This window comes from Nannospalax galili, unplaced genomic scaffold, assembly GCF_000622305.1.
Source record: "Nannospalax galili isolate Female #2095 unplaced genomic scaffold, S.galili_v1.0 scaffold77, whole genome shotgun sequence".
Taxonomy (NCBI): domain Eukaryota; kingdom Metazoa; phylum Chordata; class Mammalia; order Rodentia; family Spalacidae; genus Nannospalax; species Nannospalax galili.
Window position 1 is genome coordinate 843,563 of NW_008341457.1, and position 27,548 is coordinate 871,110.

Below are 27,548 nucleotides of genomic sequence, written 5' to 3' on the forward strand. Positions count from 1 at the left end.
GGCTCTGTCCTGGCCTGTACCCTGTCCTCTGGGACTGTGTCCCCCTGGGACCTGGGAGTGAGTCCTCTGCAGGGAGGTTCCAGGCCATGATCCCCTAAGGTGCCCCTACCCTGTGCAGAACTCTGATCTTGTCACTTAGGCTACAAATACCAGAGCTCTGGGGACACAGCATGGAGGACTGTAGTAACCCCACAGGCTCTAGGTGTCCACTGGGGATGCTTGTCAAGGAATGGACTCTGGGATGCCAAAGGGCTCGCTCACCTGAACTGGGAAGACCAAACAGGACCAAGTGGTGTGAGGTGGGCCAGGCCTGCTTAATTCACATCGTCCCCTGGTCAAGGGAAGGTGTGTGGTGACAGTTTCTCTAGAGCCATGTATACTGGGGTGTGGGTGCTTGGGGTTTGGCTGTGGATGTTCAGTCAATAACAATGGTATGGTCAATGACACTGAGGTCACTTTGGCTCTTAGACCATTGCTCTACTGCACTGGGGCTGCTGACTTGTATGGCCCTCAGTCAGATGACCCAGTCAGTCACTCACTCAGCAGAATCTGGAGAGGGGATGAGGCTCAGGGTGGCTATGCCCCAGAGTACAGTCCTGTTGTTTTAGCAGTAGGAGACTAGCCAGGGTGGGCCCAGCTTCAGCAACAAAAACAGCCCAGGGTCAGGTGACATACTTCTCAGATGTCTGGAGCTATGGGTGACTTCTCAGGGCCTCAGTTTTTTAGACTGTAAGGTGGACTTGGAAGTTTCCCAGTGGCAGTGGTCAAGGGCCTCTTGCTCTATGGCGTGTGCCACACTCTGTTCATGAGTATCTGCTATTGTTAGAGTCTTGCTTCTTTCTGATCAGCTGGACCCTATAGAGAACGCTTGGGGCCTCCATAGATGAGGCTCTGGCTATGGCTTGGCTTCTTGGAGATGGAGGTGGATCTGTGATCAGACTGAGGTGAATGTCCAGAACCCCACTGGATCTCAGGAGCTGACCTGACGTGACAGCTGGGTGCTCGCTTTCAAACATACAGCCCCTAGCTGGGTATGGTGGTGCAGATTTTTAATCCCAGCACTTGGGAGGCAGAGACAGGTAGATCTCTATGAAATAGAGGCCACCTTGGTCTACATAGCAGTTTCCAGGCCAGCTGGGGCTACAGGGAGATCCTGTCTCAATAAATCAAATCAAATCAATCAATCAAGCAATCTACCAAAACCCACAGCCTCTGTAAAAAGAATTTTTCTTCTTTTAAAAAAGTTTGTATTCATTTGTGTGTGTATGCCAATTCTCCTTCCACCATGTGGGTGCTGGGTCTTGAACTCAGATTGTCAGGCTTGGCAGGCAAGTGCCTTAAACCACAGCGCTGTATTTTTTTGTGTGTGTGATGGGGTTTCGCTGTGTTGCTGTGGCCAGCCTGGAACTTGCTATGTAGCCCAGGCTGGCCTTGAACTCACAGAAATCCTCCTGCCTCTGCCTCCCTAGTGCACCACCGTGCCTGGCTTCACACACACACACACACACACACACACATAAATATTATATATACATTTTATTGCTTCTATTTATTTTGGGTGCATGTGTGCACTGGCCACTGCACTGGTGGTCAGAAGACAGCTTGTGGGAGTCTGCGTTCACCATCCATCCTGTGGGTCCCCAGGATGGAACTCAGGTTCAGGCTTGGCAGTAAGACCCTTTACTTGCTGAACTCTCTCTCTGGCCCACCCCCCAACCCCCTTAGCTCCAGCTGGCCTGGAACTCACTGTGTAGACTAGACTGGCCTTGAACTCACAGAGATCTGCCTGCCTCTGCCACTCAAGTGCTGGGATTAAAGGCGTGCACCACCACACCCAGCCACTTTATTCTTTTTTACAGTACAGGATCTCAGCCCAGAGAAGGGGGGCTTCCCACCTCAGTTTACCTTACCAGAACCACCCACAGGGGGTCCACAGGGGTGCTCAGAGGCCTGGCTCATTCCCAGTCTCATCAAAGTTGCAGCTGAGATTAGCCATCATAGCCTGAATCTGCTTTACTGAGTTCCTGTGTGGGTGTGCACATGATGTCACTGCAATCCATTTGTCTCACACTCTTCCCAGTTTAAGTACCTTTCTCCTTCTTGTGTCCTAGCTCTGCGCTCTTCCAGTACCTATCAGAGTGGGTGTCCTTGCCTTGCTCCTGGTCTTAGAGGGAGTCCTCCAGTCTTACCATGGAGAGGGCCATCACCTGTGGGTTGTTGCATGTGGCTGTTACAGGGTTAAGGACACCTCTCTTTACTTGCAGCACATCTTTGGGGTTCACAGTCTCCACTCTGTAGGTGTCTAGCACAGCACTCATGATGTGAGTCCAGAATAGAGCTCTTCTGTAATAGATGCAGGGGCTTAAGCAGCTTCTCTGTTAGACCCAGGATGGAAAGCAGACATCACAACAGACAGGGTTTGGGAGGCTATGCCAGGACTGGGGAGTGACCAGAGGCCTGCTTCCTCCTGTGTCGCACCTTTCAGCCCCAGGTTTCCGGGTGCTTTTCTGTTTTTTTTGAGGAGGTGGGTGGCTGGTTTGGTTCATTGCTTCTCTCTAGAGCTTTGTTCCTCCCTTTCTTTGCTACAGAATCTTTTGCACGTGCTGTTCAATCCCGTCTCCTAGTGTCCCGCTCAGAGTGTTTGCATCTGTGAAATGGCAAGCTGTGGGATTCTTGGCAGTGTTTTTTTTTGTTTTGATGTCCCCGCAGTATACTTTTGTCTTTGGATGCTCTGAAGGGGTTTTCAGTGAAGCCCTATGATCTTGGACTCCTGTCTCTGTGACAGGGTCTCTGTCTAGCCCAGGCTGGCCTGGAACTGGCTGTCCTGCCTCAACCTCCCTGTGTTGGGGTCATAGGGGTGTGCCTGCACACAGCCACTGGCCCATTGTCAGGACATTTCCAACAGCTGTTTCAGTTTTTGAGCTCTACAATTAAAAAAAAAATTTTTTTTTTTTTTGGTCTTTTTGAGATAGGGTCGCCCTGTAGCCCCAGGTGTTCTGGAACTCACAATGTAGACCAGGCTGTCCTTGAACCCACAGAGATCCACCTGCCCCTGCCTCCCAAGTGCTGGGATTAAAGGCGTGAGCCATCACACCCAGCTTTAATATTTATTTTTATGTATATGTGTATGTCTCTGTGTGTGCCACATGTGTGCAGTGCCTGTGGATGCCAAGAGAGGGCGTTGATCCTCTGGAACTGGACAGTTATGAGCTTCCATGTGGGTGCTGGAAACCAAACCTGGGTCCTCTGCAAGAACAGCCAGTGGTATATGCATGCGTACACACATATGTGCAGGTATATATGTGTGAATGTCAGAGGTCAGTGTCCAGTATTTTCCTCGGTCACTCCTCACATTATTTTTTGACACAAGGTCTCAGTGAACATGGAGCTAAACCACTTGGCTAGGGTGTCTGGCTAACAGCAGGATCTTCCTGTCTCTACCTGCCAGTGCTGGGATTACAGGTGGTGTCACTATGCCTGGCTTTTTATATGGATGCTGGGGATGGATCTTGGGTCCTAATATTTGTGGGATGGACATGTTACCCAGCAAGCTGTCTGCCCAGGCCTGTGATGCTGGGATTTCCCATGGGACTTTTTATGGGATTATTTGCCTTGAGGGTTGTTTTATGATTTACTTTCTTGGGCTAGGGAGATGGCTCAGTGGTTAAGAACACTGATCTTGCAGAAGACCCAGGTTCAAATCCCAGCACCCACATGGCAGCTAAAAACTGTCCTTAACTCCAGCCCCAGGGGATCCGACAGCCTCTTCTGACCTCCGTGGGCATTGTACAACACAGGTGCGCTTACCTACATGTAGGCAATACACGCATACACATAAAATAAAATAATAAAATTTAAAAAAACAAAACAAAAAAAAGACCACCCGGGTTCGAATCCCAGCACCCACATGGCAGCTAACAACTGTCTGAAACTCCAGTTCCAGGAGATCGGACAGCTTCTTCTGTCCTCTGCGGGCATTGCACGACACAGGTGCACTTATCTACAGGCAGACAATACACTCATACACATAAAATAAAAATAATAAATAAAATATTGGAAAAAAAAGTGAAGGACATATATCCAATTAAAAAAAAAAGATTTACTTTCTTGTGTGTGTGTGTGCGCGTGTGCACACGCACACGTACACCCATGGGCAAGGCCAGAAGAGGGTGTCAGATCCCTTGGAACTGGTATTACAGATGGTTGTAAGTCACCATGTGGGTCCCAGAAGCCTAAACGGGGTCCTCTGCAAGAGCAGTCAGTGCTCTGATCTGCTGAGCCAGCTCTCTAGCCCTGTTTTTTCTTAGTCCAGCAACAGGTTGTTCATTTAGTTACTGTTATCAAAGAACCCGCTTTGAGGGCCTGGAGAGATGGCTCAGTGGTTAAGAGCACCGGTTGCTCTTGCAGAGGACCCAGGTTCCATTCCACTTGGTTGGCATCCCCCTGCCTCAGCCCCCTGCTGGGATGACAGGCATGGCCACCCTGCCCCTGCCCCTGCCCCTAGTGACTTGTTTCAGCCCTGGTTGCTGTGGGTTTCAGTTCCCAGCCCCCTTGTGTGTGGATTCTGCCGGGGTCTGCTCTTCTGGGGCTACGCTCCACCTCTCATTGCTCTGTTGATAACCACTGCCACCTGGTGCAGAGGGAGCTGCTCTTCACAGTGTTGCTGGGGCTGGGGCCCTGTCCCTGTGCTCTGCCTTCATCTTGCCTCTCAGTTTCTTGCCCTGCCCCAGGGAACTTTGGTCCCTTGTCCTAGACAACAGCAGGGGAAGGCCGAGTCCAGGTGCTGCTCTCACTGTGCTCCACGTCCCTGTGCTTGGCCCTCTTGGGAATGGAGTCAGGAAAGCCTGCCCTCACCCATGCTTGGCCCCCTGCAGGGACAGAGCTGGTTGTCCTCCACACCAGCCATATGCTATCCTGTGAGTCACCTAGCTGCCCCAGTCCTGTGTCCTGAACCCTGGGAAGGACCTGTGCATTCTCTGTGCTGTGGCTTCTTTTGGGTTTGGATCTGTGTACCTGGAGAGCCACTTTTCCTTGGGAGCTGATAGGCCTGTGTGTGTGGGCCACTGGGCCTGGGTTCCGTGAGGATACCGTTCACAGAGCTGTGACAGTGGCTCTTCACATGTCCCCCGTGGTCCTGTGGCCCTGTCCCTCTGTAACCCTGCCACTCCCTGGCCCTACTCTGCCGTGGCACACAGAGTCACACCCGTTGTAGCTGCACACTCACCAGTGTCTCAAGCGTCGCAGGCTGGCGTCAGACTCTTATGTAGCCAAGGATGATTTGAACTCCCGACCCTCAGGTCTACAGCAACACACAAGATGTTTTTAAGGTTTATTTATTTATTTTTTATGTGAGTGTGCGTGCGCACACACATGCATGAGTGCAGGTACCCCTCAGAGACTGGAAGAGGACATTGGATCCCTTGGAATTGGAGTTACAGTTGTAAGCTGCCAAACCCAGGTCCTCTGCAAGAGCAGCCAGTGCTCTTAACTGCTGAACTGTCTGTCCAGCCTTGATTTGTTGTTGTTGTTTGTTTTTGGAGACAGTCTTACTATGTAGCCCAGGATGATTTCTAAGTCCCAGAGATCTGCCTGCCTCTGCCTCCAAGTGAGTGATGTGTTAAACGTCCCATCTCTGGTGCTTAGCCCAGCCTGGCCATTGCTGTGCTGTTTTTGGCATCAGGGCCCTCTTGTCTCCTCTCTTGCCTTAAGGGGAGCAATGGACAGTGCTTCTTCTTTGATGTACCCATCTCCTCGGGAGTGGGCCCCATCCACTTCACCAGGGACCAGGGCTGGGGAGTTCGAGAGCAACAGCTTCAGACCAGGTCTGCTGAAGGGGTAGGGCAGTGTGTGCCATTGGGCTGAGGTGTGGCCCTGTGGCCTGGCCCTGTGATGAATGCTCTCAGGCCTCTGGGTGTGAGACAGGGCTCAGAGTAGCCTTGCTGCAGCCTTGCTGGGCAGAAAGCCTGCTGCTCTCCTGATGCACAGGCGACAGAGGTGGAAGGGCTCTACCTGACCTGGTCTGGGCTGTGAGGGATTTATGCCTCCACCAGGGAATGGGCCACAGGACACAGATAGTGCCCAGTGCAGCTCAGCTGTGGGGAGGGCGTGGGCAGCACCAGGCGTGGGCAGTCAGTGTTTTTTCATATAGAGAAACGTGGAATGTGTAGAGAAGTAGAGAGCCGCCGCCACAGCCACTGCTCCCCTGCGGGCCTCCTCTCTGCCCCAGGAGTTTGGACAGGAGCCTGCATCTTATCCTGTGATCAGTAAATACTCTACTGTGTGTCTGTGGCAGATAAGACGCTTTAAAAACACCTAACCTCAGTTTCAGACCTGCAGCAGAGCCAGGTTGCCCTCAGCACCCAGACCTTCGACAGTTCCACTTCCTGTGCATCTGGCCTCATGAACCTCATTGGCTTTTCATTTGGACTTTTGCTGCTCGGGGTGGAGCCCAGGGCTTCACACATGCCAAGCATATGCCCTGCCACTGAACTGCATCCAATCCCGTGTTTGTGATATATAGTATATGTATGTACATGTATGTATGTTCATTATATGTGTATGTAGACATTTTTATTTTCCCCTATTTGTTTCTTTTAAAGATTTTGTGTGTATGAATAGTTTGCTGTGTATGAGTACACCCTTGTTGTGCAGTATCCACAGAGGTCAGAAGAGGGCACTGGGTCCCCTGGAACCAGAGTTACAGATGGGTGTTAGCCACCATGTGGGTGCTGGGAACCGAACCCGAGTCCTCTGCAAAGAGCAGCCAGTGCTCTTAACCACTGAGCCAGCTCTCCAGCCCTGGGTCCTGGTGTTTTTTGAAGTCATCTGTTTGGGTTGAGATTTAAATCAGAATCAGAGTAGGACCTGGCTCTTGATGGCTGAGTCTCTCCAGCCTCTTTCCAGCTTCTTCTGCCCCTCCCCCACAAACCCTCTCCTCCTTCAGTCTCTCCCTTTCTTCCGCGTGGTACTTTGAAAAGGTCTGTTTCTGTCCTGTTAAGGTGCTGGCAAGTGTTTCCTCTGAACTTGGACTTGGACCTGGGCGTTGGTCACGTTTGGATGGCAGACAGCTTTTGTTGCTTCTGGGCTGCTGGTGCTTGAGGGCAGGGCAGAGGCACAAGCCTCCAGGAGCTAAGGATGGGAGGGGGTCCTTAACTCTTGCACCCGGGATGGGAATTGGGTCCAAGTGCCCCAAACCAGCTTGGCCCACAGCCTGCCCTCCAGCAAGGTTCTGGGTTCCTGGCCCTTTGGCAGCAGTACAGGTTTGGCTGGTTCAGTGGCGGTGCAGTCGGCTCAGGCTGGAGAGACGCTGGCTCGCTGCCAGTGGCCTGGGGTGTGGGTGGCCTCTGGCCTGGCCAGAGTGTGTTTTGAAGCCTACCCCACTGCTTGGAGTCCAGCAGCTTGGGGACTGCTGCAGTGACCGGGACCTTACCTTGGTTGCTGGCACACTGCTGGACCTCGTGTTTCCAGGACGGTCCTGCCCCGCAGGGAGTCTCATTTGGCTTGGGTTAGCCTGGTGACTTAAGCAGCTGGGGTCCTTGCTGCCTCCTGCAGAACTGGGCCTCCTGCCTGCCCAGCAGGCCTGAGGATGTAAAAATGATGTAAAAAGCAGGATGCTGGTGGTGGAGACAGGAGGATCTCGCAACTGTTTGATGGCCAGCCTGATAAATAATCGGTGCCAGGGAAATGAGGTGGAGAGCTTGGGAGGAAGTATCAGTCTCTGCTCTCTACTGATGTGCACACAACATACACATGAGTGCATACACAAGCTCATGCAAGCACACAGTCAAGTCACACGAGAGCTGGACCTGGGGACTGGGGCAGGGACCGGGGCTGGGACCATCTGCTGGCCTTTGTCCTTTTCTGTGTACTAGGCACACTCAGATCCCTGTGTGTACACTGAGACACCCTGGACTGCCCAACCTGCACCCTCCTGCCTATCTGCCTATGTGTAAGACAGGAACCCTCCCTAGCCTGGCCCCACAGGCATCACTAGGTATCACCCCAGTGTGTACCTCAGTCTCCTTAACTCTGCCTGTGTTACTAACAAGATTAATTTTTACTGGTCCTTCATCCTCTGCCAGCAGGTGCTGAGTCTGTGCTGTAGTCAGGATCTCAGCCGCACTGGCCAAGATGTCAGACCCCTTCTGATGCTTCTCCCTCTGACCCCCCTCTCAGTCTTTCTGTCTACCCCCCTCCTTCCCACCCTTTCCTCCCTCCTTCCTTTCCTCTCTTCTCTTTGTAAAGTTTTTGTCAAACAGCCCAGCTCCCTTGTCCTGAGATTTGGTGCTGTCCATTTGCCCCCCAGGCTGCTGTGCACTGAGCTGGGACATGGATCTGGAGGCTTAATGGTCCCAGAGGGCAGGTCCTGTCTAGGTCACTTCTGCTGAGGGCTGGCTGTGTGAGACTCCCTCCTCCACTTGTCTCCTGTCCTCCCTCCCTCCCTCCATCTGTCCACTCATCTTTGTGTCCTTTTGTAGGGAAGGCAGGATGAGTAGGTTGTCCTGGCCTGCCAGGTCTGCCCAGCCCCGGGTCCTGAAGGCTATATCCCCTGAGATAGCTAGCCGAGCTGCCCTGGACCCAGTCTTCTCTGCATACTGACACCCTTCTTTGGGACTCGCTACTCTCTACACTCTGTCCTAAGCCCCCATCATGTGCTGAGGTTCCCAGAGAGGATGCTATACCCCATGACATTGCTACCCCCAGGCCACCCAGACCTCTTGCTAGTCTAGGCTGCAACCTCTTACCCTCTGACCCTTTGCTGGCCAGCCAGTACCAGCCACCTTCCAGGCTGGCCCTCCTAGGAAGTCCCCAGCCATGCCCTTCCCATTGTCCTGCCTGTTCCGCCCCCTAGACTATGCCGTCTTCTCTGTCTCATGGGAGGAACAAGGGCAGGGCCCCCATGTTTAGCCTGCCTCCTGTCTGTCCCGTTAGCCAGATTTCCTGGTCCTGCATGGGCCAGGCTGCTGCAACTGGGTGGGTATGGAAACCTACTTTTGAGCTCAAGGCTCTGCTGTAGAGCTGGCCTGGCTCCTCCCAGTGATGGGGCACCATCAGAACAGACAACATCGATGAGGTAGCATGTTCCACCCAGTGGAGCCAGGCCTTACAGGACCACGCTGCCCCTATGTGGGTACAGCACATTGTTGGCCTCCACACTCAGGCACCATGGGTTCCTTAGAGCTCGCACAGCTGTCATTGCTCAAGCTATGACCTCCTTCCAGGGAGACCCTGTGTGTCACGCTCCCTCACCAGTGGGGGAGCACTTGGCAGCCTGGGAGCCTGGCCAGAGAGGTGAGTAGGGGTCCCCAAGACCACATTCCTCCCCCAGTGCTGCACCTGGCTTTTTTTGTGTGTAGGATTATTAAACAATTCACAAGAGGAATGTAATGGTGTGTGTGTGTGTTTTAAAGTCTCATTGGCTCCGTCCCCAAGTACAAAATAAGTTCACATGAAACTCACTGGTGTTGGTGGGTATTTTTCTAAGAAGTGGAACTGCTGCCTGTCAGCAGGCAGGGTCTGTGTCCACTGGGATGGAAGCTGAGGGTGGGGCCTGTGAACAGCTGGCCACAGAGGAGGACTGATCCTCCGTCAGGGCTGTCTGAGTGACTATGCTGTCCTGCTGGGCTGTCCCAATGGAAAGCAGAAGAGGAAGAGAGGTTCCCCAGGTTTCTCAGGGCTGCTACCCCACACCCCAAGTATCCAAAGCTTAGGATGATGCTGGCCAACCTCCAAGTGAGAAACCAGAGGGTGGAGGTGACCACTGCTGAGATGGGCAGCTGTGAATGACCAAGACCTGTGACTCCCAGATGGGCCTTGGGTGTCTTGGGTTCAGGGCCCTCAGCTCTCACATCCTATCAGATAGCATACCGTCACAGGCTCCTGGCCAGAGCCCCCCTGGACCCTGATAGTGGTCAGTGTCACATTGAGCCAGGGCTGTTTGATACATTTGGTTTTCAAGTCTCTGAAGCTCCTGGAACTTGGGGACCAGGAATACCCCCAGTCTCATGTCTGGCTCTTCAAAGCTTTCTACCCTCCTTCCTGGGCATTGAACTCAGGTCCCCAGGCTTGCGTGACCATCTCCTCCCACCCCTGTTACTGTGTGTGCTGTGAGCTTGGTTTGGTCTTCTGTGTGTGGCTGGCCAATTGTGCCAGCACCATTATTTGAAGAAATTGTTGTGTCACCATCCAATTGTCCTGGCACCCGTCAAAAGCCAGGTGTCCATAAAGGTGGGTGTGCCCATGGCCTGCAATCTTTGTTGCATATCCCCGGGTTCCAGTCCCTGGCCTCTGCTCAGCAGAGTCAGCTGACCTTGGATCCAGATAAGTAACTGTCTAATATGATGGCACAGGCCTGTCACCCCAGCACCCAGGAGGCTGAGGCAGGAGGATCAGGAAGTCATGGTCATCCTGGACTACTAGGCTGAACATGGCCAGCTTTCTGTGTCCTTGTCCTCCCCAATGTCATACAGTGTCACCTAGCAGCCTGCATGCCAAGGCACTTGGAGATGGTTCTAAGTCTGCAGGGACAGATAGCGCCTGGGTTCTTTGTGGTTCCACAGGCGGGTTTGGTTTCTGTGGTGACCTGGAGCCCGCCTTGGCTCCTGAGGGCATAGAGTCAAAACCTGAACTTCTCACACTGTGGTTCGTCCATGCACCCCCTTCCGTTTATCTCACAGCTGGATGGCCCTGCCACAGGAGGAGGTCTGGGTTTGGGAGACCCAAGGAATGTGTGTATGGGGCACGGCAGGACTCAGCTGAAGACCAGGCAGGGACTTGGGCTTTCAGGCCTGACCATGGCTGCATTTTGCCATTCAGAAGCCAGGCATCTGAGCCTCAGTTTCCCATATGTGTTGTGGTGCTGTGCAGGCTGATGGGCAAAGCTGTGTACCCAAGGCAGGCCTGGCTCTATGAAGCAAGGGACTATCATCTGTGTCTTTTCCCGTGGCCAACTGCAGTTTGTAAGGTCATTTGTTTTGGGTGCCTGGAGAGAAGCAGCCAGAGAATTATGGGAGGAGAAAGGAGGGTGAGTGGGAAACGCCCGGCCAGGCAGCCGTTATCCAACTGCCCTGTCCAGCAGTGTCATGCCACCCACCCCTGCTGACGCCTTTGTGTTGTGTGCTAAGGAGGAGCCCAGGAAAGTGTGCTTCACCTATGACCTGTTTCTCAACCTGGAGGGCAACCCACCCGTCAACCACCTGCGCTGCGAGAAGCTCACCTTCAACAACCCCACCACCGAGTTCCGCTGCAAGCTGCTCATGGCCGGCGGGGTGAGTGCCTGGTGCCTGCCAGCTGCCCGGGTATCCATGTGGGCAGGTGGGGCGTTCATGTGGGTACATGGGGTACCCTCACTGGCTGGGGTGCCTGTGCTGGCTGGGGCAAGTAGCGCCTCTTTACACATAGTCATCAGGGAAGGGGGCTAGTGAGTCTGTATGGCCAGGCCTGGGTGGCCTTGTACCAGCAGATCAGGCCTGCTGCTGGGCACCAGGCTGCATGGGTGACCCTGCAGTGGACTGTGGGAATGGATGCATCCCAGGCAAGGGCAGGTGGCCCCAGCTGGACCATCTGCTGACTTCATGGACCAGAAGCCACCTGCGCATGTGAGGGGTGCGGGGGGGGGTGTGCATGTATGTGTGAGGTGTGTCTGTGTCAAGTGTGTGGGGGTGTGGACATGTGGGTGTGGTATGAGGTGAGGTCTGAGTGAGGTGCATCTGAGGTGGGGTGTGAGTGGTAGTCTGTGGTGTGTATAGGGGGTGTGGTGGGTCTGTGGTGTGTGTGTGTGAAATTGCAGGCATGAGTCAGGCAGCCTCTATAGCGCCATGGCAGCTGGGTATTTGTAGTCAGGCACCCCTTTGGGCTCTCTCCAGCTAAGACTTGCTGAACTTTGTGCTGGTGAGTGGCCATCATTCTTCATAGCCGAAGGTGTCCTGATATTGCTGATGAGGCTTGGGCTGCCACAGGGAATGTGGACTGTGTTGTATGTGCAGATATGATGCTGTTCCCTGAAATCCTGGAAGGGAGGAGGGTGCTGGTTGTGTGTAGAAGCTGCCCCGCCTTCTCAGTGAACCTGCACTTGGCACTGCATTTCCACAGCGTATGTGGGCGTCCCTAGCTCAACTTCCCAGGAGTGTCGGCGTCCTGGGCCTCTGCAAGCTCAGCTGCGTCGGAGGTGGTGCCAAGAGCTTTGGAGATGAGGCTCTGAGGGCGTCATCTGGACACAGCTCAGTAGCATCGGGGCAGAGCGGGGAGGGAAGGCCTTTCTCCACCAGTCTCCAGGAACAGGGAATTGAGACCCCAGAGCAGTCCTAGGGGAGCTGGCAGCTCTGTCCAGCTTCAAGCAGCCTGACCATGGGACGATGGCTCTCAGCTGGTTCCCAGGACCAGGTAACTGTGGCTCTGTGCTGGCCTTCTAAATGAAGTGTCCTGGATTCAGGGGCTGTGGCCCTTAGGGCCCTATGTCCTAGCAGTTCCTCTCAATTCTGGAATTTACTCTGTCCCCAGGACTGACCAGGGTTGATTGCACTATCTTTGCTGGTCAGCTGGGGGGCTCCCAGGACAGTGTCTTGTGTGCTGGTGGCCAGAGCTGCATTTGCAGCAAGGAGCCTGGCACCCATGGAACCTGTGTGTGCCATCCCCGCCAGGCCTCAGGCATCTTGGCAGCCAACAGAGGCTGCTGGCCCTGGAAGCTGGGCTGGCTGGGGACTGGGGAGGAACACAGCCAAGCAGGGACACAGCAGAAGCCCTTGGCTGCCTTGCAGCTGGTAAACCTGGGCTGGGCTTCCTCCTCTGGAAGGTGCTGGACACATGGGCCCAGCAGTCTGAGGCGCTGGCCTCACAGGTATGCTTCCAGGAGCGGGTGCTGGCCAGACCCACCTGGGGACCGATGTGACCTCCACAGCACTTGCTCGTCTCATGGTTTCATGGGCTCCCCATGAGCCAGTCACAGTGGGGCAGCCACAGTCTCTGCCTCTTTCGGTGCAGTGTCGCGTGACCCTGGCACATCAGCATCCCCAGACAGACGGGCTGGCTGGGCAAAGAGCCCCAGGTGCTCAGGGCTGAGGGGCACCTCTTCTGCCAAGCTCAGCACTTTACTATAAGTGTCTGTTCTTCTGCTCATCTAGAGGAGGCCGTCCTCTGAGTGACTGTCTCTCATCTCCATGTGAACTTGTGTCGGAGGCCACATCCTAGCTTCTGTGCCCTCTGTGGGTGTCAGGTGTCTCGGGCCTGCCAAATCAGGGCAGGTGCCTCTGGGACCTGAGGCCCATCCTCATCGCAGCCTTGCCATCATGTCCAGTCAGTGCTTCCTTCTCCCTAGCAGCCCCGCCCGCGGCCACTCTATTGCCTGCTCTTGTCTTCAGCCTGGATCCTGGCCCCAGCCTTGTTTTGTCCAGCCACCTCCAGCCTCCCACAGCCCTGGCCACATCTGTGCCAGTCCCTCTGCTATCTGTGCAGCCTGGCTGGCCTCTGTCCCTGTGCCTCCATCTGGGCCTGTCCTTCTCAGCGCAGTCTGTGGCCCCAGTTGCATCTCCTGCTTCGCTGCAGGCCCTGGAGTCTTCTTGGCCCTGGTCTGCTAGCCATGAGCCGTCTGAGGCCTTGAGGCCACTGGGCCTGGCCACCCTGGTCCCTGGCTGCTCTTTGCTCTCCAGCACCAAGCCACTTCACGCCCCACTGTGTGGCCCCAATGTCCACAGAGACAGCTGGGCTATGGTCCCTTCTCCCTCCAGGAGGCCAGCTCCACGGCCGTCACATGGCGCCCGTGGGTAACGTCTGTCTCTTCTTTGTCACTAGGTGATGGTAATGCCCGAAGGAGCTGACACGGTGTCCAGGCCCAGCCCCGACTACCCCATGTTACCCACAATTCCACTCTCTGCCTTCTCTGACCCCAAGAAGACCAAACCATCCCACGGCTCCAAGGTTAGTGAGGTGGAAGGCCAGCACTGCGGAGCGTGGGCCCAGCCGTGGCGCTCACAGGCCCCTCTGCAGAGCCGGCCATGCACCTGCCGCCCTCATCCCGCCGGCATCCTGCTCCCGAGCCTCTGCTCGCTCCTGTTGCTTTCCTAGCGTGCCAAGGAATAGAGCTCTGCGCCCTGTGCCTTGTTTCTCTTGAGCCAGAGACCCCAGGCCCCCTCTTTGCTGTCCAGTGGCACTGAGCCTCAGGCCACTGCTGGATGGAGCATCTCTCCCCTGGTCCCATGGCCACTGTCTTGGGTCCCCAGGCAAGGCCAGGGCTACTCCTGCCCTTGCTTCCCAGCTCTACTGTTGCCAACACTTGAGGGAGAGCCAACATGGGGCAGTGGGGCAGCACATGGGTGACTGGCCGAATCCTTGCACAAAAAGACACTTTCTAATCTTGCTAGTCCCGCCTGTGGGCTCTCTTCTCGAACCTTCCCCTAGGCCACCCCAAGGACAGGCAGAAGAGCCTGGAGGCAGAAACACGGTGACTTTTGAACCTATAAGCCTACAGTTTGTCCCTTTGTGGTGCTTGTGGGGCTCAGCTTTCTTGGGACTCTATTGGGCGGCTGCTGCCCACGTGTCTGTCCACCCTCATCTCCCTATTCTTATTTCTGTTGCCTGTGGAGCCCTGTCACCTAGCATCCCCAGGGGATGATAGGGCCCTCAGGCCATCTTTTCCATGGGCAGCTCAGCAGATGTGAGTGCGAGAATCCTTCTGGTTCTTTTCCACGAGGCCAATAGGTCTGTGACATCCTCGGGCTGATCGGTATCTTGGAGTCCTGTTGGGGCCCTGCTGTCATCCCCACTGACCTCTAGGCCCTGAAGCCTCTCACCCAACCTTTGTCCCTGGAAGTCCACACAGCAGGCAGGGCAGGAGATGCTGTTCCTCATGTGAGGTGCTATGCAGGTCACCCCAACCACATGATGCCATACATCTAGCAGGGCAAGATCTCGGGCAGCCAGGAGACTCATCTTGAATTCAGGAGGGCAGCCGATGACCCTTCTGGCCTGCCATTGGCCCCCATAGCATTCTCTGGCACTGCTGGGGCATGCTGGGCACAGCCACACGCAGACCTCGGCAAGCAGGGTTCCGGCGTCGCTTCTCTTTGAATGACTCTCCTTAGAAGCCTCAGCCAGCCAGCATAGTCCAGGCCTCAGTGACGGGTGCTGGCCAGCACAATTCAGTCATCTGCCTTTCTGTGAACACTGGCCAGGCTGCCAGAGGCACTGCAGTCTCTGGTGCCCACTCAGAGTCACCAAGCAAGCTGGAAGTGAATGTCTCAGGCTTCCTTGCGATTGCCCCGGGGTGTCTCTGGCAAGAGGAAGCAGCCCATGAGCCTCAACTGCCTTTGCTGAAACACAGTTCTTCCCTGTCCCACGGCTGGGGCAGAATGAGGCTGGGTCTGCTCTAGCCTCACCTGGTCCTTGCTCTTTCAAACTCTGCGTTTTATGTGAACCCTAGGAGCCGCCTTCCCAGGAGACACTCAGGGCTGGGGGTGCGTCTCCCTTCAGTCACTTGTGTCTCTTGTGGCTGTGATGTTCCCCAGCTCCTGCAACCTAACAGCTTGCCCACTCAGGGTGGGGGCTGCATATGGTACCCCCTGCTTCTGGTCTCCCATGCAGCGTGCTGGGGAGCCATAGCACACTCCTCGGGAATGCTCGCTATCCACCCTTGAGAGAGCTCACTGTGTCCTCTCTGGGGAGGACTCGCTCTGTCCACCCTCAGGAGAGCTTGCTCTGTTCATCCTCGGGAGGGCTCACTATCCACCCTCAGAAGTGCTCATTGTCCATCTTCAGGAGGGCTTGCTCTGTCCACCCTTCAGAGGGCTAGCTGCCCACCTTGGGATCTGGTCTGCATGTGAGGAGTCATCATCTGGAGAACTCTGGGCTGTGTGTAACTGGCCCCTGGGCATACCTTCCCAGGAGAGGCACAAGATGAGCCCAGGAATGCTGGCTGACTGAGGTTATGGGTTGGGAAGGTGGCTCCTGTCTGCAGGGAGCGCTGGCTTTTGGGGAGACTGGGCCAGTGCAGATGGTAGAGGAGTACAGGCCTCAGCCTGCATGCTGTGGGTCACCAGCACTGGCCTCAGTGTCTTCTTGGCTGGGCCTTCGACCGTGAGGTAGGTGCTCCATCCTCAGTGTTAGTCTCCAAGGCCGGGCAGGGTGGCTCTTTGTAACCCTCAGGTGTACAGTCAACCCTGAGCCCCAGCTCCCCTGACCCCTACCCCCACCCCCAACCCCTTGGATCTCTGAGGTGGAGATTGCATCTGCTTGTAGAAGAGCCACCTGGGCCATTTGTCCTGTGCAGGGCCTGCTCACCAGTCAGCGTTCAGTAGGTGCTGGCTTCCCAGCTTTGCTGCAGGGTGGGCTGCAAGCACTGGGGACCCCACTGCCATGCCTCTGGCAGGGAATGGAGGGGCCATGAGTGCTGTGGGTGGGCAGCACCTAGGCCCAGGAGCCCCAGCCAGGCTCAGCCTTGGCCTCCCTGATATGGGCAGCTGTGAGCACTGGTGGCCACAGTGGCCCTTGCTCCCCATGGCAGCACTGCAGTGCCCTTCCACCCTTATTGGGTTGGGGGGTGGAGGGGTGGCTATGTCTCTGGCTGCCCCCATTTTCTCTCACTGAGACTCTAGCTGTGTCTCTGCCAGGTGGAACTGGCAGTTTGAGGCCGCTAAATTTGTCCCCTCGCCCTCCCTGTCCTTGGCCCTGCAGGATGCCAACAAGGAGAGCAGCAAGGCTCCCAAGCCACACAAACTGAGCCGGGAACACCGAGAGCGGCCACGCAAGGACTCTGAGAGCAAGGGATCCTCCAAGGAGCCAGAGCCGGCCCGGAGCTGCAAGGAAGGACCTCGAAAGCCGCCCAAGGAAGAGAAGGCCCCGCCACCCAAGGCTGCCTTCAAGGAGCCCAAGATGGCCCTGAAGGAGGCCAAGCTGGACAGCGTGTCCCCCAAGGGGGCACCACAGCCTCCGACCCTGCCCAAGGCCTCCAGCAAGCGGCCCGCTGCGGACTCGCCCAAGCCCAGTGCCAAGAAACAGAAGAGGAGCAGCTCAAAGGGTGCGCGGCGCACCCCCGGCACATCACCCCGTGCCTCATCCTGCTTCCCTGACAGAAAGCCGGCACAGGACAAGAGTAGTGCCAAAGGGGATAAGGGCAAGGCTGACAGTGAGCCTCGTGAGCCCAGGAAGGCCCCAGAGGCAGATGAGTCTAACTCTGAAGATGAGGCATCCTTTAGGTCTGAGGTGAGTGGGTGCTGGGTGTGGTCTCCCCCAATGTCAGGTAGTGGCCGTGGGTCCCTGGGTGCTGCTGCAGAGGCTCTGGGCAAGTGCAGTGCCTGACACTGGTTCACAGCCCTAGGGTCCTGCACAGGCCATTTCTCCCAGCTTCCTAGTGAGACCCCACTGCACTCATAGAAGGTAAACAGTGGCCACTGAGCACACCGAGTTGCTCCCCACAGGCTCTCCTAACTGCTTGTGCCCACCCTGCACAGTGTTCAGGGGTGTAGTCAGCCAAGCCTCAGGCCCAGGCAGCTCTGGAGATGCCCTGGGAGTACACCATGAGTCTGATGCAGCAGCCATACCTTGTCTGGGCCTAGAAGGCAGTGGGCCACAAGTTGGGCTGTGTGCCTGGCACCTGGTATTCCCTGCAGGGATTTGAGGGAGCAGGCCCTAGGGACCTTCCACAGTGCACGTGGCACCTCTGGAAAGCTTGTCCCAGCTCAGAGCCAAACCTAAGCCCAGCACTGTCACAGCTCCCAGACAGCTTCACCACTGTAACCTGCCAGGTGCCACAGGCTTCAAAGACAGGACTCGGCAGAAGCCCTGGGCTTCCAATGCCCTCTAGGCTTGCAGGCTGTAGGTGGCACCCTGGCTACTGGCTCTGTGACCCCTACTCCTGCAGCTGTGACTCTGGGTGACAAGTGCCTCCTCCAGGTCCCAGGCTACCCCTAAGTGTGTCTTGTACCTGAGGCCTGGATGCTGGGATGGCACTGCCCAAACAGTGTACAGACTCCAGGTCCCAGCTGTGTTCTGATTCAGGGAGTTCTGGGACATTGTGTGGTGTTTTCCTCCCGCTGGCTGTCACCCCAGGGGCTGAGGTCTAGAGGTGCACTGCCCAGGAGCTCTGCTGCCTGGCCCTTCTGTTCCATGCTCCAGGCCTTTGGTGTGTGTGGATCAGTCCCAGACACCACAGGCCCACGTGAGGCTAGGCCAGCCATGGACCATGGTCAAACTGCCATGGTCAAACTGTGCCTCCTGGGACCCTGAGATACCTTGAGTCCCTACCTCTGGGGTCTGTGCAGGAAGATAGATGCCAGGCAGGGCCCTGAATCACCACCAGCTGCACTGCACACTGGGCCCTGGCCTGAGCCACACAGGCTCCTGTCCCCACAGTTCCTGGTCTGCCCTCGTGTTCTGCAATGGTTAGGCACACCATTATAAATGGGGAAACTGAGGCCTGTGGAGCAAGGACAGAAAGCAGAGCCAGGAATAGGCCCCTGGCCACTGTCTCCATTCATCACTCTGCTTGTCCCAAATCCAAGAAGGCTGGGTGGGTGTGAGAGGGGTGCTGTCCTCTGGGCCCAGCCAGGCAGGACAGTCATAGCTTGCCCGGTGTGTGGATGCCACCACAAGTGCTTCACAGTGGACATGGGCACAGATGCTGCAGCTGCATGCCTAGGGAGGGTTCTGGGGGAGGGGCACTGCTGACCTATGAGAAGGAAGGTGGATAAGGAAGGTCCCATAAGGCACACCTGGGCTCCAGCAGCCAGGCCTGGCTGCCATGAATCCTGCAGAGGACTGTTCCTTTCTTCAGTCTAGAATGTTCCCTCCCCAGGCAGTCTGACCTCATTGGTGCTCCCAAGCAGGCAAATGCTTCCCAGGTCCCTTCTGTGGGTGCACAGTGCCCTGTCCCAGATGTCCCAGCAGGTCTTGGGGTGTTGAGCTCCAGATCCTGAGCTCTAAGCCAGAGGTGTGCCCCTCCGTTCAGCCTTGGAGCAGGGTAGGGCTTCCAGCTGAGGACAGGCGGCTCTGAGAGGCCTTCTCAGGCCTGCTGCCTGCTCAGCTGTCCACACTTCAGGGCAGCCAGGGACCAAACCCTGGTCAGGGCAAGTATGCCCTTACCATGGTCAGTCACGAGTACATACCATAGTCCCATATCACATACACCACATACTATACATTGCATGTACCATATACCATAGACCACACACAGCATATACACCACACACACGGCACACACACCCCTCACATACCACATACCCATCATATACCACACACGTCACGTACACTTAATACACAACATACACTACACACTTCACACATCCTTAGCACATAACACAATCACAACACATTACACACAAGCACATACATACCACATACACATCTTCCAGGTACAGGCACAGTTGTAGTCTGGGCACACAACACAGGGCTGCAGCCCTGCTGGTATCCTTCTGTCCTGTTCTGGCTGTCACTGCCCCCTGGTGGTTGAGTCAGTGTGCAGCAGCAGGCAGACCAGGCTGGGAGGATTCCAGGTTCTGTCAACATGCACACTCCAGCTGCTGTGCTGGTTCTTGGCATGGTGGCATCTGAGCACTGGGAAGGTGTGTGGGTCTGTGGAAGCCACAGTGGCAAGCTGGCTGGAGACCGCACGCCTTCTGAGCGCAGGAGCTCTGTGCCAGCTGGGCTCTTAGGGCGTGGGCTCCCTGAGGGCTCTCAGGTGTGGGCACCCTAGGTGTCTGTGGCTCATCACCGTGCCCTTCTGTGGACTGGAAGATGACGATCTCTCCTCTCTGTGTTGCTCTGACATGTGCTGAAGTCGGCTCAGTCAAGCCCATCCAACTCCAGCTCCAGCTCCGACTCCAGCTCTGACTCTGACTTCGAGCCATCTCAGAACCACAGCCAAGGTGGGTCCACAGGGGTGGTGAAAGCACATGGTGAGTCTGTGCTCTGGGAGAGACCTGTGGGGAGCTCAGGGCTCACTGTCCAGCCTGCACTCCCCTTGGCTGACCCCTTCTGAGCTTCATGCTCCCCACCAGGCCAAGTGCCCCTGGCAGAACTTCCCCAGGCCACACTTCCCTTAACTTTGTGCCCCTGGGCTGGGCTGAGCATCGTTCTGCTGGTGTATGTGAGGCTAATGAGACCTGTGCTCCCTGTGCCCTGCACACTTGCAGTATCTTTGGGCAGTGTGGGACCACTTAGAGGCAGACAAGCAAGTCTCTTGACCTGCAGCCAGGTTGGGACTGTGTTCTTTCCCTGGAGTCATTCCCTGGGGTCTTCAGACCTGAGCCATGATGAGGTGCCCCTTCTAAGAGGCTGGTCATTCAGCACTGTAGCCCAGCCTGTCCTGGTCCCATCAGAGGACTGAGCTCTGTGTGGGACCTGGCTGTTCAGCCTGAGCCTGGTAAGCTTCTCAGGGAGGGACTGAAGGCCAGGTGGCCGCAGTGTCCTGCCTCAAAGGGGCCTGGGCACTGTGGGATGAGGCAGAGCACAGCCAGGGCCATACCCAGAAGCAGATCTTCAGCCACTATGAGCCTGCGCCTCTTCAGGACAGTCTCCCCGGGGGTGAGGGAGACTGGGCTGGGGGCTGGGGGCTGGGGCCTTGAAGCCCACTCTCCCGGGTTCTTATCTGCTGGGTAGAGGGAAAGGCTGAAACGGCATCACGTGACCAAAGTAATTGAGGGCTTTGTGTCCCTCTGTTGCCATGGCAACAGGAATATAAACCAAGATGCCGTCTGTAGGGGCCTGGAACTGGTGCCTCTGGAGAAAGGGGAGGACGGTGGGCCAGGAGCAGCACGGGGTTACTGAGGCACTGAGCAGCCCTGTGAAGGGGCGCAGGCTGGGTGGGGACTCTGTTACCCCAGGCAGAACACGACACCTCTGCCCTGCTGGTTGCTGAGCCCCAGCTGCAGTGATGGACGTGCCCAGCAGGCCAGTGGTGGGCCCCGGGCCTGAGGCCTGTGATGAGGGCCGGGAAGGTAGGGGGGGAGTGCCGAGCCTGGAGGAAAAAAGGACAAGTTCGGGGTTGGTGCGGGGCTTTGCTGCAGGAGGGGTCTTGCAGGTGCTAGTGGGTGTTTGGAGACCTTGGGGGAGGTGGCCAGGGGCTCAGCTCTGGCCTATGCTTGCCTCAGGCCCCCTGCGCTCCATGGTGGAGGACCTGCAGTCCGAGGAGTCAGATGAGGATGACTCATCATCTGGAGAGGAGACCACAGTCAAGGCCAACCCAGGCCGGGAGTCCAGGTGAGTGGGCAGTGAGAGCAGGCTGGGGCAAGGGCAGCCTGGAGGGGCACTACTGCTGGGTACAGGTTGGGGGACTCCTGAGCTGGCCAGCTGTCCTCCCCCAGGCGTGCTACCCTTCATACAGTCTTTGGCAGCATCTCTCACCCAGGCTCAATGTTGGCCGCCCATGGGAGGGCTAGGTGTGTCAAGCATGCAAGGTGGGGGTGCTGTCCTCCCCAGCATGATAAGCGAGCCTGCCTTTCAGGCCTGTGCCTGGGTCCTGGAGGGGGTGGAGCGCTGGTGTGCGCCCTTCTGAGTGAATGCAGCCGCGGTTCCAGGGTAGACAGGCCAGACCCAGGGCTGGGCAGGCACAGTGGCTCTGAGCCTCAGGGGCCCTGCTTTAGTTCGGATGGCGGGGAATCTCTGTGCATGCTGATGACCACCTCCTTCCTCAGGAGCCAAGATTGTGGCCCTGGTCTGCCCACACACAGAGCACCCTCCACCATGTGGCAGTGGGATTCAGACCCTGAAGATCTGTCCTCTGGTCACAGGGAGGATGGTACTTCTAGAACGGGACAGGGAAGCAGTACAGGCAGGGCATCTGAGAGGCACACTGTTGCATGGGGTCCTCTGTGGACACGGAGGCAAAGAAGCCTTGTTGAGGTCCTCTTTGGGGTTGATTATGATGGGCCCTGAGGGAGAGCTTGCCGGTCAGCAGGGATAGAGCGTCTGTCCCTGTCATGAAGGAGTGGCTGCACAGTCCACCCCCCCATGGTGCTGGCAAAGCCTTAGCCTTGCTCTGCTCCCTGGGGGCCCTGGCTCTAGCTGCCACCTGTTGGGCACAGGAAGAGGCGGAAGTGAGGAGGAGCCAGAGGCTGCCCGTTGCCTGGCAACAGCCTGACCTGGAGCCCCACAGCAGCCTCAGAATCAGCAGCCCCGGACAGAGCCGGCTGATGTGGGGGTGAGGAAGGGAAAGGCCAGTCTGAGCCCAGAGCTGAGGCTGAGCCTCACCTCTTCCTAGACCTTCAGTTGTACCAGGGTTCCAGAGGTCAGAGCTGGTGGATCCCCACAGGGCCATCTTAAAGGGCAGTGGCCACCTGGAGCCCCACAGGGTCTTGGAGGGTCATGGAGGGCAAGTGGACCTGGGCTCCAACAGCTATACCCCAGGGCACGGGACAGGGCCAGTGCACGGAACCCCACAATTGTCATTGTGGCTGAGCGTGACCACTGGGTGGCCACGCTGAGTGGCCCTGTCTGCACAGGCTCAGCTTCAGCGACAGCGAGAGTGACAATAGTGCTGACTCCTGCCTTCCTGGCCGTGAGCCTCCGCCCCCCCAGAAACCACCCCCTCCCGGTAGTAAGGTGAGCCAGCTGGGTTCTGAGCAGCTCCCTGTGGCCAACCTGGGAGACTGGGGATGGTGGGGAGGGCTGTGGACTCACAGGCATGGAGGTCCCCACAGGCATCTGGCCGGAGGAGCCCTGAGCCCTGCAGCAAGCCTGAGAAAATTATGAAGAAAGGCGCCTATGACAAGGTGGGGCATCCCGGGGTCTTGGGTGGGTGTCCCAGGGCTGAACTTCGCTGATACGGAGTGTCCCCACCTGCCAACCTCGCTTCCCCTCAGGCCTACACAGATGAGCTGGTGGAGCTACACAGGAGGCTGATGGCTCTGCGTGAGCGCAATGTGCTGCAGCAGGTACGTCTTCCCCTCTCACCCTCCCTCCTAGGGCGTGGGTGCTCCATATCCATCTCCTGAAGCCCCCAATCCCCCCTTGGCTCCCTTCTAGATTGTCAACCTGATCGAGGAGACTGGTCACTTCAACGTCACCAACACTACCTTTGATTTTGACCTCTTCTCCCTGGACGAGAGCACTGTACGCAAGCTGCAGAGCTACCTGGAGGCTGTGGCCACATGACCCTGGCCACAGCCAGCGCTCGCGGGACAGGGGGGTGGCACCCTGGCCTCCTCCTTACCTGTGCCCGCAACGCTGCCCAAGTGCCCGCCACGGCCCCAGGACCAGCTGCACTTGGCAGTGTGGCCTCTGAGACCCCGCCACCATGGGCGCCGTGAAGCATGTGGGAGGGGCCAGGCGGAGGGCTGGCCCACCGTGGCACCAGCTCTGGGCACTGACCCAGCCAACCATGCCACCCCCGGCACCCCTCAAGTGGTGCTGGTTGAAGACAGTGGTGGGCCACATTCCCACGGGGACTGGGGGTTGCAGCTCACAGGACATGTGTGGCCAGGGTTTCTCGCCCAGCCTCCCCTGGCCACACTGGGTGGGGCTGAGTGACAGGTCACTACCCGGCCTCTCTGAGCGGCCAGGATGACCCCAGCCTCCCCACACTGTTCACAGGCCCCCTCAGCCAGCCCACCTCCCGGAGTGGGAGGCTCTGTCTGCGTGTCCGTGGCCAGCAGCCACCTGGATACCTGGCTGTGTGTCCTGCAGGCCCTGTGCCAGGCCACCCTGCTGTGCAGCTCTGTGTATATTGTGTATATGTGTGCACCCGGGCATGGTCCCATGGGTGCAGTCCTGTGTGCACGTTGAGATGGGGGTGGGCTCATGGGTTAAGGTGTCTCCATGGTTGTCCCTGTGCAGGAGGTGTGGAGGATCCTCCCTCTGGATCCCAGGACGCTACTGCCTCCTGTGGCCCCAGGCCAGTGAACACTACCACGGGTGCCAGGGCACCTAGAGGCACCTCTGCGGCCATGCACCAGCCACATGCCCCGTCCCTCACAGGCTCCTCCTTTCCTTTCGCTGATCAAATCTTTGAACTTTGAAAAATGAGCTTTTGCCAAATAGGACGGGACGGGATGGTTTGTGCCCTGGCCCCGACCTCCACTGTGGGCCTTGCAGGAGACTGGACCTGTGCCCTGTGCACCCCAGGGGCCCTGTTCCCCACCCCCCGAGGCCTGATCACATGCCACCCCCAACACCCGTCGTCGTCGTTGTCAGTGTTTGTGACCAAGGTGTTTTTTAAAGAGGCCAGGCCCTGGCCACTCTCAGTGTTGTTTCCTCCTGTGTGGGTCACCCCCGAGGCCCGGCCTCCTGCCCCACGCCCTCTTGCCCTGTCCCTGCTCCCAGTCCATCTGTCAGGCAGATGCTGAGTACTCCTGGGGAACCCCGGCCTCCAAGGCTCTCCCAGACCCCTAGGGACAGATGACCTGGGCCCACAGCCCTCACCTCCACTGGAGGAACTAAGGACAGTGGGCTTGCCACCTCCCCTTCCCAGGCCGACAATACTCCACATTAGGCGCCCCGCAAACTCCAAGATGGACAGCAGGCCCTGGCGTGGGGCAGCCATTGGCCTCTATGTCCATAGGGCCCAGCAACACCTCAGCCCAGCCTGAGGCATGGTCTTCCTTCTCTCAACGGCCCAGTCCACCTGCTGCCCTGGGCCTCAGTGTCCAGCTTTCCAGACCTTTTCATGGCCTGGAAGTGCCCCATCTCAGTTACCTCTGGCCGGAAGGTCACCACCATTGTTCAGACCTGCCCTGGGGCCACTGTGTGATGGCCTAGGATACCCTGCAGCCTGACCCTCAGGGTTCTGGACACTTCCATAGGAAGGGGCGGCACCCCAACTGCCACATACCGAGCCGCTCCCAGTGTGAGGCCCTGTGCTCAACTTCCTCAAAGTTCGCAAGACAGTGGGGAGCAAAAGGTATCCGATACCTGTCCTGCCCACCAGGGTTCCCACCCACAATGTGTCTCCAGGAATATTGACACGTGATGCCCCAGACCACACCCTGGATAAAAGGAACTAGGAGGTCGTGTTTGTAACGAGTTCCAGGACTGTTTCTGTCCACATTTTAAACTCTTTTGTTAAGTTGTGAAATTATGGAGGAGTTTTATAGAAAACAAAATGAAATAAAAGTCAGATGGCAAGCAGAACTTGCATAGGCTGGCTGCCTCCGCCTCAGCAACCAGGAGCAGGATGGGAGGTTGGGCCTGGATAGGACACAGTCACCTGAGTCCTGCAGTGAGGGTCCAGCATTGTGCTGCTGCCACAGGAGCAGGTGCCAAAGGGCTGTATCACAAAGCAGAGCTGGCAGCGGGGGTGAACGGGGGTTGTAACAGTGGTTGCATGGGCAGCAGGTGGGTGCTTGGTCTGGTCAGATGGATAGAAGGTGTCCTTTGCCAGGACTCTGGTGTCCTGTCTTCCATTTCTGAGGTGCATTTGGCTCTGGCTCTGGCAGAACTGACTGGCTCCATCAGGTCTCTTACCAGTTTCTACAGAGTTGTCCAGCGCCATGCTGAGCAGCAGCAGTAGCATATCCTGAGTAGGACGTGAGAATCTCACTCCCTGCATGCTCATGCCTATAGCAGCTGCTGCTGGAGGCCTCTTAGCAGGTGGATGGAGCAGGGCACCACTGCTTAGACAGCTGCCAAGAACCTCCTGTCAGCTGTAGGCCCCTCACCCTCTGAGGACCCTGCAGGTTCCTGTCTGTGTGGGATCCAAACTCCAGTTCCAAGGGATCTGGGGTAGGCACAGGTTTGGATTGGGCCTGGAAGGATTTAATGGTGGAAACAACGTAGTGTGGGCTAAGGGTTGGTGTCCCAGCCCTTGGCACCTGGAGCCCCACTACACTAGTGAGGCTCCCAGAGCCTGGCTGTCCAAGAGAATTCCAGAAGGCTCTTGCCACACCCCATTGTGGCTCACTCTTGAGTAGTTCCCAACTACAGATGGACATTGGAGGGACTCAGTGTATGCTGGGACGGTGCTGCTCTGGGGTTTTGAAGCAGGATCTTCCAGAGAGAGCCACAGTTGACTTTCATAAATGGGAAGCCAGGTGTGGTGGCATACTCCCTTAATCCTATCACTTGGGAGGCAGAGGCAGGCAGGTCTTTGTGAGAACACGGCTAGCCTGGTCTACATAGTGAATTCCAGGTCAGGTAGGGCTACAGGGAGACCCTGTCTCAAAAGAATTTTTGGTTTGAAGGCTTGGTGAGATGGCTCAGTAAAGTGCATGCTATGTCAAGAGGAGGACCTGAGTTTGGTCCCCAGAATACACAGGCTAGGCATGGTGACTTCCACTTTTTAAAATGTTCATAAGTTTGTTTTATGTGTATGAGTGTTTTGCCTGCATGTTTGTAAGTGCATCGTGTTTGCAATGCTGGCAGAGGTCAGAAGAGGGCATTGGATCCCCTGGAACTGGAATTACATATGGTTAGCCCCCATGTGGGTGCTAGGATTCAAATTCCGGTTCTCGGCCAGAGCAGCCCATGCTCTTAACCTCTGAGCCAGCTCTCTACCTCCACTCTTTATTTTTAAAGTGTGTGTGTGTGTGTGTGTGTGTGTGTGTGTGTGTGTACACACCACTGTATGGTTGCTCACATAAGCCATAAGATAGGGTGTCGGGGACTTTCAGGCAGTTGTCAGCCTAGTGGCTGGGAATCAAACTTGGGGCCTCTGGAAGAACAGGACGTGATCTTGGCCCTGAGCCATCTCCCCAACTTTCAGTAGCATGCACCTGTAATCCCAGCACGAGGGAGACAGATGCAGGTGGATCCCTAGGGCTCACTGGCCAGCCAGGTTGAGATACCCTGACCCCATCAAACAACATAAGGGGACTAGAGAGATGACTCAATGGTTAAGGGCACTGGCTGCTCTTGCAAAAGACCCAGGTTCAGTTCCCAGCACCCACATGGTGGCTAACAACCATCTGTTAATTCCAACTCCAGGAGATCCAACATTCTCTTCTGGCCTCCACGGTTATTGTACACGTGGTGCAATTATATACATACGGGCAAGACACTTATACACATAAAATTAATTTTTTGTCTTTTTTTTTTTTTTTGAGACAGAGTCTCCCTGTAGCCCCAGCTGGCCTGGAACTTGACAGGTAGACCACTGTGGCCTTGAACTCACAGAGATCCACTTACCTCTGCTTCCTGAGTGTAGGGATTAAAGGCATTCACAACCATGCCCAGCAAAAAAAAAAAAAAAATGTTTTTTAAAGCACAGATAGTTTCTGAGGAAGGACACCCAAGATTGAACTCTGGTGTCCACAGGTACACATGTACCCATACAAAAACACAAAAGTTTGAATTCATTAAGTTTCTGTTTAGCAAAACTTAAGTGGAATTTGATCACCTGATGATACTGAATTAGCTATTCCATAGTTGGGACAAACTACCTGAGAGTAGACAACTTACAAAGAAAAGAGGTTTATGGAGCTTGCAGTTCTAAAAGCCAAGATCAGGTGACTTCATCTCCTTGGTTTCTGGCAAAGGCTTTCATGTTCCACGTGTGACCGAAGAGGTGTGTACATGCAAGAGATGAAAGAGAGCGGAACTCCTGCGGTAATGACCAAACTCACCCACAAGCGCCCCCCCCCCCCCCCCCCCCCCCCCCCCCCCCCCCCCCCCCCCACACACACCCAACCACC

General features: G+C 56.3%; 1 protein-coding gene across 1 annotated transcript in view; it reads left to right on the forward strand.

Annotated features, from left to right (window-relative positions):
* Mllt1 (MLLT1 super elongation complex subunit) overlaps positions 1-25,050 on the forward strand; it is a 33,549-nt gene extending 8,499 nt beyond the window's left edge. Inside the window, exons 3-11 of the mRNA XM_008837238.2 lie at positions 11,124-11,267; positions 13,786-13,911; positions 16,663-17,190; positions 19,763-19,850; positions 21,075-21,183; positions 22,425-22,524; positions 22,623-22,694; positions 22,785-22,856; positions 22,948-25,050. Coding sequence (XP_008835460.1) covers positions 11,124-11,267; positions 13,786-13,911; positions 16,663-17,190; positions 19,763-19,850; positions 21,075-21,183; positions 22,425-22,524; positions 22,623-22,694; positions 22,785-22,856; positions 22,948-23,076 — 1,368 coding nt within the window. The 3' untranslated portion in view covers positions 23,077-25,050. The remainder of the gene's footprint in view (positions 1-11,123; positions 11,268-13,785; positions 13,912-16,662; positions 17,191-19,762; positions 19,851-21,074; positions 21,184-22,424; positions 22,525-22,622; positions 22,695-22,784; positions 22,857-22,947) is intronic.
* Positions 25,051-27,548: the final 2,498 nt, after the last annotated feature.